General features: G+C 35.0%; 1 protein-coding gene across 1 annotated transcript in view; it reads right to left on the reverse strand.

Moving 5' to 3' along the window:
• LOC102181821 (sperm-associated antigen 16 protein) overlaps positions 1–13,349 on the reverse strand; it is a 1,088,062-nt gene that overhangs the window by 557,009 nt on the left and 517,704 nt on the right. The window contains exon 11 of the mRNA XM_005676499.3: positions 11,074–11,217. Coding sequence (XP_005676556.1) covers positions 11,074–11,217 — 144 coding nt within the window. The remainder of the gene's footprint in view (positions 1–11,073; positions 11,218–13,349) is intronic.

The raw sequence follows: 13,349 nt of genomic DNA on the forward strand, positions 1-13,349 counted from the left end.
TAGTGACGCTTCCTAAGGCCCACTTGACTTCGCTTTCCAATATGTCTGGCTCTAGAGGAGTGATCACACCATCGTGATTATCTTGGTAGTGAAGATCTTTTTTGTACACTTCTGTGTATTCTTGTGACCTCTTCTTAATAAGCTCTGCTTCTGTTAGGTCCATACCATTTCTGTCCTTTATTGTGCCCATTTTTGCATGAAATGTTCCCTTGGTATGTCTAATTTTCTGAAGTGATCTGTAGTCTTTCCATTCTATTTTTTCCCTCTATTTCTTTGCATTGTTCACTTAGGAAGGCTGTCTTATCTCTCCTCGCTACTCTTTGGAACTCTGCATTCAGATGGGTATATCCTTCCTTTTCCCTTTGTCTTTAGCTTTTCTTTTCTCAGCTATTTGTAAGGCCTCTTCAGACAATCATTTTGCTGTTCTCCATTTCTTTTTCTTGGGGATGGTTTTGATCACCACCTCCTGTACAATGTTATGAAAGTCTCTCCACAGTTCTTCAGACACTTTGTCAGATCTAATCCCCTGAATCTATTTGTCATTTTCACTGTCTAATTGTAAGGGATTTGATTTAGGCCATACCTTAATGGCCTAGTGGATTTCCTTGCTTTTTCAATTTAAGTATGAATTTTGCAATAAGGAGTTCATGATCTGAGCCACAGTCAGCTCCCAGTCTTGTTTTTGCTGACTTTATGGAGCTTTTCCATATTTAGCTGCTAAAATAATCAATCTGATTTTGGTATTGACCATTTGGTGATGTCCATGTGTAGAGTCATCTTTTGAATTATTGGAAGAGGGTGTTTGCTATGATCAATGACTAACTCTGTTAGTCTTTGCCCTGCTTTATTTTGTATTCCAAGGCTAAACTTGCCTGTTACTCCAGGTATCGCTTGCCTTCCTACTTTGCATTCCAGTCCCCTATGATAAAAAGGACATATTTTGGGGTGTTAGTTCTAGAAGGTCTTGTAGGTCTTCATAGAACCATTTAACTTCAGCTTCTTCGGCATTAGTGGTTGGGGCATAGACTTGGATTACTGTGATACTGAATGGTTTGCCTTGGAGAAGAACAGAGATCAGTATGTCATTTTTGAGGCTGCACCCAAGTACTGCATTTCAGACTCTCTTGCTGACTATGAGGATTATTCCATTTCTTCTAAGGGATTCTTGCCCACAGTAGTAGATATAATGGTCATCTGAATTAAATTCTCCCATTCCAGTCCATTTTATTTCACTGATTCCTAAAATGTCGACATTCACTCTCGCCATCTTCTGTTTGATCACCTCCAATTTACCTTGATTCATGGACCTAAGATTCCAGGTTCTTATGCAATACTGTTCTTTACTTTCACCACCAGACACATCCACAACTGGGCACCATTTCCACTTTGGCTCAGCCTCTTCATTCCTTCTGGAGTTATTTCTCTGCTCTTCTCCAGCAGTATATTGGGCACCTACCAACCTGAGGTGTTCATCTTCCAGTGTCATATGCTTTTGCTTTTTCATACTGTTCATGAGGTTCTGTGACATAAATCATAGCAATGTTTTCTTAGATCAGTCCTCCAAGGCAATAAAAATAAAAGCAAAAATATACAAATGGAACTTGGTCAAACTTTCAAGCTTCTGCACAGCAAAGAAAACCATAAATAAAATGAGAAGAAAAACTACAGAATGCTTGATAATATTTGCAGACAAAGCAACAAACAAGGGCTTAATTTCTAAAACATACAAAAGCTCAAACAACACAATAACAAAAAACAAATAATACAAAATGGGCAGAAGGCAAAAGTAGATATCTCTCCAAGAATAATTTTTTAGTATACCAGAAACTAATACAACATTGTAAATCAACTATACCTCAAATAAAAATATGCAGAAAGGGACGTCACTACTAAATTTATAGAATTAAAATTGATGCAGGAAACTAGAAACAATGCAACAATAAATATGGAAAGAGTATGACAACAAATTAAGTAGTCCAGGTGAACTATTAGGTCTTCCCTGTAGCTCATTCGGTAAAGAGTTTGCCCGCAACACAGGAGACCAGGGTTCAATCCCTGGGTCGGGAAGATCCTCTGGAGAAGGGGATGGCAATCCACTCCAGTGTTCTTGCCTGGAAAATCCCACAGACAGAGGAGACTGACAGGCTACAGTCTGCGGGGTTGCAAAGAGTCAGACACCACTGAGCAACTACCACTACAGGTGAAATACAAACATTCCTCTAACTGAATTAGTCATCAAAATCATTCCTCAAAGAAAAGGCCAGAACCAGCTGGCTTCACTGGTTTGATGAATTCACTGGTTTGATGAATTCACCAAATATTTCACGAATTAACACTAATCCTTATAAATTCTTCCAAAAAAAAAAAAAAATAGAAGAGGAGGGACACTTCCCATCCCATTCAGTGAAGTGAGTGTTATTGTGATTCCCAAACCAGACAAGACATCACAAGGAAACCACTACTTGTATCTCTAATGAATATACATGCAAACATCCTCAACAAAAAACTAGAAAATTGAAGTCAGCAACATTTAAATGAGTTTCCAGAAAAGGAAACAAATAACAAGCACTGGAGAGAATATGGATAAAAAACAACCTCCTACATTGTCAGAGGGAAGGTAAATTGTAACACCCACTATGTCAAACAGTATAAGGATTTCTCAAAAAATTAAAAATAGGACTACAATATGATCCAGCTATTCTACATTTGAGTATTTACCTGAAGAATATGAAAACATTAATTCAAATAGGTATATTCATACCTATGCTCATCGCAACATTATGTACAATAACCAAGATATGGAACAATCTAAGTGTTCAATGATGGAGGGATGGATAAAGGATGTGTGGTATATACATACAATGGAACTCTTCTCTGCCATAAAAATGTGTGTGAAAGCTTGCCTTTTGAGAAAATATGGAAGGACCTCGAGGGCATTATGCTAAGCGAAATAAATTAGACAGAGAAGTACCATATCATTTTATTTGTATGTGGCATATTAAATAAATAAACAAACCAAACACAAACCTCAAAAACAGAGAACAGAATCTTGTTACCATAGAGGAAGAGAGGTGAAGGAGGGGTGAGATAGGGAAAAGGATCAACTGTGTGTTGACAGATGAAAACAGTTTTTGGTGGTGAGAACTCTGTAGAGTATATAGCAGTCAAAATATAATTTGTGCACATGAAGCTTATATAAATTTCATTGTAACAACTTTTGCCAGGCTTTATGAAGGAGAGATTCTTGAAGGTCCTTATTCTGGTATTCTGGAAGCTCCTCTCCTAATTATTAAGCTTCTGACTGATATTTATCCTCATTGCAATATTATTCAGATAAAAATATTTTAGGGTTTTTGTGTCAATCGAAGGACTAATATTAGGTTTTAAGTGGTGAAGTAATCTCAGTATAACAAGTGGTGTATGTGAGTATGTTTGCATGTATGTTAGTGAGAATATCCCTATAATCACACAATACTACTAAGTATGTAAGAGAAAGTTGCTATATTCCTGGTCTATTATTTTTCACTTTGTTCATTTTAATTAAATAAATGTTTACTGATTCTCTATAATGTTTCAATAGATAGGCTATGTCCCAAGGCTACAGAGATACCCTTACCTAAATAAACTTATAATATTCCTCGATTTTTTTTTTCTTGCTATAAAGAGACAGGCCAGTAGACCTGGAGAAGACCAGGAGATCTTGACCATAATCTGTCAAACACCAACAGTGCTACTTTTATCAAATATTTACTCTGAGCCCAGGGCTGCCAAATGTTTTGAATAGATTTTCTTAGACATTCTTTATAAAAACCTTATGAAGTAGGACATCTTCATTTTCAAATGAGTAACTGAGGCTCTCAGAGATTAGACCTAGCTGGTGGTTTGTCACACTGTCCCATGAACACAAGTCTGACTTTAGAAGGTGCTTCTTATGTAGAAACAAATCCTGCCACTTGCCTGAGGAGAGCCCTCAGCAGTCTCTCCAAGTTTGCACTGAGCTGTAAGATGATGGGAAATTTTACTTTCTTAACGCTTTTCTCTATGGTGACCAGTATTATTTTTAGAATTAGACAAAAAAAAAAAAAAAAAAACATTTAAAGTAGTATGCTGTTATGCTTAGCCTCTTCAGGTAAAGAAGACAACCTGTATTAAGAACTATATTAAGAAGGATAACATATACCTCTTCAAAGATTACAAAGTAGAATGATATTATTTAACAGTTATACCTCAAAATTATCTAGGTAGAAATCTACTGAGGTTTCCAGATTATGAAAGCATCTGGAGCTCAGAACATTACAGTCATAGGAAATTGGTACATGAATCCCTTCATTATGTTTTGGAATGTGAACCCTGGGCTTATGTTTATAGAAAATAAAATGGCTAACTATGGTTTTATTTTTTAATAACTAAATTATATGCTTGTCAAAGACCTTTCATACTAAGGTTTTAGGCACTGTAAAAACACATGAATAGTCAGCTTGTACCACAAAGAGAATATCAGGGGTTTTGTAGAGGCCCATTTATTCACAATACATAAATCAGTTTATATGGATAGACGTTACATTTAACAGGATGTTGTCTGTTCTATTTCTGCTTCAGGCAGTGAAGTCAGGAAAAAAAAATGCAGCACTATGAATTTGTTTAAATCACTAATCCCAATCACTTTCATTTTATAGAGGTATCTGGGAAGATACATGCTGCTTCACATAATAACTGTGGTCAAAGAAAAGAAAATGCAACCTCAAGCTTCCAGAGAACTGAACACTGTATTTACACTCAAAACCACATTACTTTCATGGAGTAGTTACCTGGTATCAGTTCAGTTTACTCAAACTCATGTCCATCATGTCTGTGATGCCATCCAGCCATCTCATCCTCTATCATCCCTTTTTCCTCCTGCCCCCAATCCCTCCCAGCATCAAAGTCTTTTCCAATGAGGCAACTCTTCGCATGAGGTGGCATGTATTATTAAGGTAGTATAGTGTATGTTTTACCAATCTTTCACTATTAATCAGGAAGTTGATACACAACTGTTTTAGTTGCCCAGAGCTAAATGGACCAACAATAATAATACATGTCTGTGAATAGAGTAGGTCAAATATTACATGTTTCACATTCTTCAGAAACAACAGAAATATTTTATTTTTAAATACTTTCAATTCAAATGTTTCTTTAATTTAAAAAGTAAATTTTTGATGCCTCTAACCAATTCCTTTCCTTCTAAAATCCAAAAAGAAAAAAAAAATCAGAATTCTATCTCCCTTCTATAAAAACAAAATACAATGCACTCCTGGTATAGTTTTTAAAGAGACACATTTTTAAGGGCTAAAAACAGACGAAAACATATATCTTTTTGTGTTATATTTGTTTCTCAGTTTATAAATGTTTTTACATTTAATCTGATAAGGACGTCAGACAGAATCTTCTGACATTTCATGGTTTGAGAACATTCTTCTAATTCTAGCTTGGTGTAACACAGATATCACAACGTAGTCTTTTCTTCCTAACCAACTGTGTTTAAGGCTACCAGTTTTATACATTTTTTAGCTTTCCCCAAGTTCTCAACATTCCTATCAATGAATAAAAGACAATAATGGGTAACATTTCTTGAGCATATATGTCCCGGGGAACAGAACTAGTGCTTTCCATATGCCTTAATAATCAACCTGCAAAGTAGGCATCATTATTACACCCATTTTGCAGATGAGAATACTGACACGACTAGCAAATGTGAAGCTGAGATTCACACTTTAGCAGTTTAGAGCATGTCTACCTTGCCACAGGACTATGCTTAAGGTTTCTGCTTTTTGGCGTTATACATTTCACTCTTTCAACAGTGCAAGGGCAGTGGCAATGCACACTCTCTACATTGTTCTACCCCCTCATCATTTTCAGCAACTGATGAATCCCTTTCATCAGTGTACCCAGTAAACGGAAACGGTGCTTTACCTTACCAATGTATGATCGCCATCTAGTGGTAAAAAATTAATCATGATTAGTTACCCGCGTCGTTCCTATTAACAGCGTCTTGATAAGTAAGTTGTACTAAGGACCTTAAAAACTTAGATTCAAACAAAGCCAATTTCTTCTGTAAACAATAGATGGTAATCATTTATTTGTATATAGAGTGTTATTTTGAAATACTATAGCCTTTGTAGTAAGAGTTTTAAAGTGCCTTCATTTTGTATAGTCTGTATAATATTTGTATAGTGTTTATAGTTAAAAGTTTTCCATATGCCTTTTATTTCTTGTTATAAAAATGGTATAAAATGTCAGTGTTTATTTTTAATAAAATATAACCATTACCATTTTTTAAAAATGTGGCTAACCATTACCATGCGAAAGAGATAAAAGTGAATGTGTTGGTCACTCAATTATGTCCAACTCTTTGAGACCACATGACTATAGCCCACCAGGCTCCTCTGTCCATGGGATTCTCCAGGCAAGAATCCTGGAGTGAGTGGCCATTCCCTTCTCCAGGGATCTTCTCCAGGGACCTTCTCAACCCAGGAATTGAGACTGGGTCTCCTGCATTGCAAGCAGATTCTTTAACATCTGAGCCATCAGGGAAGCCCTTACAATTATTCGAATATATATACCAACTGGACAAGTAACAAGGCTTGCATAAATACTGAAGACTTGGACAAAGAGGCCTTGCTCCTATTTTGATTGTAGATATTTTAGGTATCTTGCCTGTTTGGTTTTATGTTCCCCACTTTGCCCTATTACCTGTGAATACCATTCCTCATCTGACTCATCTAACGCCATGGTATCCCCCTGTCAAGTCTTCTTAGTTCCCAGCTGTTCCACAATTCATTCCCCTTATCAATTCCAATACATGGGGATGAACAATATTTGTAGACATATGTGTCTTAAGTATAGATACTAGATTTTATCCAACATAAAGCAATTTTTGATGTCTATTAGTAAAATTTATGAAAGTATGTCCTCATAGCTGAATCACTTATATATTCCACCCTTTTAAAGTATGAATCTTACTTGGTCACTGTACACTGATTTTTTCTTTAATATACAATTCATTTGCTGCATTCTCTTTAAAAGTTTTGCATCTATAACTGTGAAATGGGGGTATAATTGTGGTGGGATTGCTATACTTATTAAATTTTGTTTATTCTGTATTTGTAAAATTAGTAACAGTTTCAATTTTTTCTTGTCTTCAGAAAAATCAGTGAACCTAAAAATTAACTGATTTCTTTTGTCTTTTTAAATAAAAGTTTTAAAATTCAGTCATAAAACTGCAGAAGATGGGAATGAAAAGCAGAACTTCTAGAACTCAAATTTCTTCGTTATTAATCTAGTCTGGGTTTCTGTCACATCTTGATTCAGTATTGGTGATGCTTATTTTCATAGAGATCTATTATTTTCGCAAAAATTCCAAGCATATATATATTTTTTTGTTTCTGCATATGTGGTTTTAACTCTTTCCAAATTGCTAAGGTTTATGGTTCCTACATGTATTTTTCCAGCAATTTTTGAGTTATCTACCTGTTTTATTATAGTGGCTTATTTTTTTAGTTTTTTTTAAACCCTTTTTATTAATATAAATTTACTCTTTTTATTCTAACTCATTCATTTCTACTTTCCATTTATCCATTCTCTGCTTCTGAATATTTGTTGACCAGTTATTCCTTTTAATTCAGATAATTCACTTGTTTTCTTCTTTTCATTTAAAGCTAAAACTTTTAAAGGGACAAGTTTTACTCTAAATGCATTTCTGGTTACATCTCATAAGTTTTATAGTATTATATTTGTGATTGTTTATCAGGTAGGTAATGATATTATAGTTCTTTGACCCAACATTCATTTATTTACTTTTTAAAAATTCAGATTTTATTATATTTTAGTTATGGATTTGCTATTTTCTTTTACTATTGAATCTTGCTCACAAATTTTAGTTTGTACATTTGTGATTTTGAAGAATCTATTTATGCTCAATCTGTAGTTTAAGATTTACATATTTTTAAAAACTTAATGAAAGCTTTCAAAGAATCTATAATCTCTCTTCATGTATAAAGTTTATGATGATGAAGTTCAATATATACTACTAAATACACTTGCTATTAATTTCTCTAATTCTAATTTTGTTTACTTGACAGATTAAAAACTAATTTGCTTTGAAGTATTTGACTCTCAAAATCTCGTATTTCTAAGAGCTTTATTTTATATATTTCAATATCATATTATCTGATCCTCAAGTGAGAATTAGTTACCCTCCCAGTTTATTTTTTTCTGTCACTCATCTTTTGCCTGATATTATCATGACCATTGTATTTATTGTTTATGTATTGAAGGTGTCCATTATGACAAGGAAAATAGGATGACTAAGACTGGCTCAAGTCACTCAGTGAATATCCCACTCTCATATTAAGTAAGTTTGATCCATAGAAGAAATCTGACAGACGTTACTGTGGCAGGAGGGACAGTGGCATCAGTGTCATAGTAATCACGAATACATCTAACTGGAAGTTACAGAAAATACTCAACTGCGGACAACCGCAATGAAAAATTACAAACAAAACGTCCAGGTTTGTTTTTCTATGCGAAGAGCAGAGGAATTAGGCAGGCAACACTGTATAATGTGTCTACTCTGGACCTCTTCCAAGGGAGTAACATCAAACTGATCACAAAAATGGGCTTTGAGGAAGACTATGACTGCATTTATTCATCAAAGATCCAACTACAGATTAGTGTCACATTTGAATCAAATTTATTTTATATTTGATTCTTCGACTGTAGATAAGTATATAAAGAGGAAAAGTGTTATCTTTAACAAATAAATTATTTTTTTACTGACTAAATTATCTAAGCAAAAATAAAAATCAAGTATCACAAATTTCAGAAAGCAGGAAATTCAACAGCTTTTAGACATAAATGTTATATACACATCTATGCATATATTTATATATAATATATGGTTTTCAGTGTTGACTTACATACATTAAGCATTGTAAAATGTCTCAGGCATGAAATGTAAACTTCTTGAGAAATAGTCCCTACCCCAAATAAAAAAGAGCTTTTTTATTGTTTCTAATAAACATTCATTGTTTTTGTCAATTCTTCAAATAGAACACTCATTATTCATTATCTCTAACTTAAAACACACATGGCTAAATGTACTTTCTCCCATTATTTTTATCCCACATGCACTAGAAAAAAAGCAGTATGACTGCACTTTACTAAAATTCTACCAAAGAAAGTACTAAATGTAAACTCATACTATGAGTGAATAATGATATATTTCACCTCATTTTAATTTCAGTAATTGACTGGAAAAGTAGGAATATCTATTAAAAGGACCATGTGCTAGTCAAACACTAATAAGAAAATGTCAGAGTCACAGGTTGTCATGGTGACGGGATATTATTGAAATCTGATTAGTATGCCCAGCAGCTGTGTAAGTGATACACTACACTTCTAATTGTGCTGTCTCTGCCTGCAAGATGGGCTTTATGTTCCTGAGAGGTAAGAGGTGGTGCAGATCTGTTTATCCACATATCAGGTATGAAATGCATTATACGTTTAAAAATTAAATCCAAACATCTAGCACTAAAGTTGTATTTTAAAAACTCAAAATTTTTTTTTGAAAAATTAGTTTACTCTTCTCTTTAAGACACAAATTTTTGAATAATTTAGTTTACTCTTTTTCAATCTAATTTCACTGACTTTCATACTAAGGATAAGATAAAGATGCTTTTTTAAAAAAAAGTTTTGTGCAAACAAAAAGTAAAGTTCTCCAAAGAACAAATTTTCCCAATGGTACCATTCAGAAGTTTCACTAAGAACTATATGTCTCCAAGAATAATTAGACCAGAAACTGTTAGAAAGAGCCAGACTCAGGAGTGTTTAAAAATGTTAAGCATAATGATGATAAGAGAAGACCACTAGGATTAGGGATAAGAGTTGACCACAAGCAACAGTGGGCAGTCCTTGCCACCAGAAAAATGTGTATGTGTGTTTCATTCCTTCTGTGCCCTGGTTCTTTTGGTACAAAAATTAAGTGAATGTTGAAAATTATAGGGCTCAGTGCCTTCAGTTCTGCTTGTTCCCTTTTATATCTTAAGTATCATTGAATTTTTAAAGGAGTTGATCACTGCCTCCTGATCCTTTTTGGTAGACATCTTAATTCTAAAGGGAAAAAAATGCAAGATTAACAGAGGCAAAGTAAACACTGCTATGCACTATTGAAATTCATGTGCCTTGTCAGAGTTTATGAGGACAAAGAGCATTTCTGAAGCTTGTCCTGGGAAGCTCATTACTCTTCTTAAATGCATCAGCATGTGTATTAAGTTTTACATGTACTAAATATCAAAAGCAATCAATCTAAAGTCAATATAATGAAAGCCAAAGGAGAATTTATCTACATGTTTCAAAATTCAGTGGTAGAGGTGGGGTTGCAGAGAGGAAAGTGGCAGTATAAACTTTCAAGTTTCATTTATATAAGATGAGTAAAGCCCTAGAAATCTACTGTATTCCATAGAGCGTACAACAAACAATTCTTAAGGAATACTTAAAAATTTGATAAAGAGGGTAGATCTCAAGTTGTGCGTGTACGTTCAGTAGCTCTGTTGTGTCCAACTCTTTGTGACCCTATGGACTGTGGGCAACCAGGCTCCTCTGTCTATGGGATTTCCTAGGCACAAATATTGGAGTGAGTTGCTATTTCTTCCCCAGGGGATCTCCCCAACCCAGGGATCAAATCTGAGTCTCCAGAGTCTCCTGCATTGCAGGCAGATTCTTTACCACTGAACCACTAGCATTTCCAAATCTTAAGTGTTTTGAGGATAACGATGATGATGATAAGATAAAGTGGATGGGAGGAAACTTTTGGAGAAGATAGGTATGTTTATGGTATAGACAACAGTGATGATTTCAAGGAGGTATACTTATCTCTAAACTTACCAGTTGTATACATTAAATATATACCTTTATTCATACTTCAATAGTGGTTTAAGAAAAAAGAAAAAAAAAAAAAAGACAGCAGAATGAAGACACAGAGTGAACAAGTGCCTTCCTGGAGAGATGAGACTAGCTCTGAGACTTGTGTGCACTGACCTGGGATGGAAGCAGCAGTTTGAAAGCCAGTCAGTGTGGCCCAAGCCTGTGAGAAGCACGTTGCCTTTGGGGAGCCCCACCATCTTCCAGACACGGTCCTCCCCACAGGAGACAAGGAGGTCTTTGTGAGGGTGCATGACGATGCTACACAGGGAAAGAGAGGAAAAGGTTGTTAAGGGAAGGTAACAGTGAATGGCTTCATATGGAGAATAAATGAAATGGCAGTATTTATCCATTTCAGCCAGGCAGGACAGCTACAGAATGCTGGCTCAGAAGTCAGAAGAGCCAGGTTCAACCTCCTGGCTAGAGCCCTAACTTATACCTTCCTGAATGTCATCAACCTAATTAATTTCACAGGATCTTACATTCCTCATCTGAAAAATGGGATGGTTGATTTAGGTGAATGCTCATAATTCACCTAAATGCTCTAATTCTGGCTTGAAATAATAGTTCTGGTTTTTCATTCAGGGAGGAGAAGTTATGCCAATGAAAATTTGGTGTGTTCAGACATTTGGACCAGTAGCCACGCTTATTACAATATATAAAATCAAACTTCTTTTCAGACTGTAGTATACCTTAATTCAGATACTATCCAGGAATAGATCATAAATCATAACCACATTATCATAGTTCTGTAATAAATTCTATAAAAGAAACATTAACTCCATGAGCTCCTATCTACAAAAAGCAAAGGAGCTCAAATTCCACACTAATATGCCACTTAAATTGGCTTCAGTCAAGGCACAGTACACAAATCACAGTAATGAATTCAGGATGCAAGAGGTAATTCCCACTCTATAAAGGCATAGAGGGAACTGAGAAAGAAGTATGTAAAATTAATGATTAACACATTAAGCAGTATTACTTGAACCAGACTATGATTGTTGTGGCTGTTTAAATATTGACGCTAAACCATTTGAAAATCAAGAGGCTAAAAGGTTAATGCCTGATATTTTATCTATGGCAATACTTTAATCTTATTTATATAGTTTCATCTATGCCTTCCAATGTAAAGGGAACAAATGTATCCTGTGTTAAGCATGTATTAAAATACCAGCCTAAATATTAGCAGCAAGTTGTTCAATTTCAACACAGCTGTCTCACATCAAAGACATAATGAATTTACTTGCATGTATAATGAAGTGAAATGAATAGGGACTTAAAAATAAAAACTACATATTCATTTCTCCCATAGCCCATTGTATGAATGACATTGTTCCTTTCCTCTGCAATATAGACTTTAGGAAATCAATTTCCCAAAGAAACCATGGTCTCAGTCCATACCTACATGAGTAACTCCAGGGCTTACATGAAAGAACACCTTTTCTCATTTTGGATTCCTTCCAAGAATATCCTTAAATCCCCAAATTCTGAGCTGAAAAAATCATGTCCTTCCATTAGGACTATCCAGTTTTGGAAATATGCTGGGGTCAGTCAGTGCTGGAACTATTTAACTCACAGACACATAACCACTGTGAGCAGGGCTTTCTTTTGAGTGAAAAAAATTCCCTTTTCTCCAGCACTTTGCTGCTCAAAATAAACATGGTAGAAGGGAAATTATTCATTTTGTAATTCATCATAATGTTGGTTTGTGACTTTCAGAAGGCCAATTCAGAAAAGGAATTTATCACAGCTCAAACTGGGGAGAGGACACATTTATAGAACTTAATTAGAAGAAAAATATGATGAGAGGTAAAAAAAAAAAAAAAATGTCAGGTTGAAATGAATCCTACATTAAAGCACACGTAAGAAGGCAAACCAAATCCTTGAAGCTCCTGAGTGTAATGTATGTTGGTCACAGCTTTCCTGGCAGACACATGCGCACTTGACTAGATGATAAATTACCCTCTTTAAGTGAAGATAACCAAAATCACTGACGTCTTTACAAACTTCGAAAGATGTTTCCAAAATGACTTTTGTGATGGGAGCTGTTTGCAGAAGTTAAGGAAACAATATAAACACAAGCCTGTTGGTGGTTAATCAGTTTGGAAGTGTTACTCCAGGCGCAGTTGAACCCTTCTGCTTCGCAGCTCCCTCCACACCGCCTGAACTGCATGTGAACTGAACCTACTAAGCATGCTCTATGGCTTCTTTGGGTATGTATCTCTTTTCTAGCACTGTCTCTTTTTAAAATATCTCTTATCTACATATGACTTTTTTTCCCTAACCATTCTGGATTAGTTTCAGTCAAACATCGATATTCTAGTCTTTAAAAAGTATAAGGTACTTTGTCCATTAAATGTTTACATGATTAGACATAGTTCCAACATGTATAG

The sequence above is a fragment of the Capra hircus genome, chromosome 2 (genome assembly GCF_001704415.2).
Source record: "Capra hircus breed San Clemente chromosome 2, ASM170441v1, whole genome shotgun sequence".
Lineage (NCBI taxonomy): Eukaryota > Metazoa > Chordata > Mammalia > Artiodactyla > Bovidae > Capra > Capra hircus.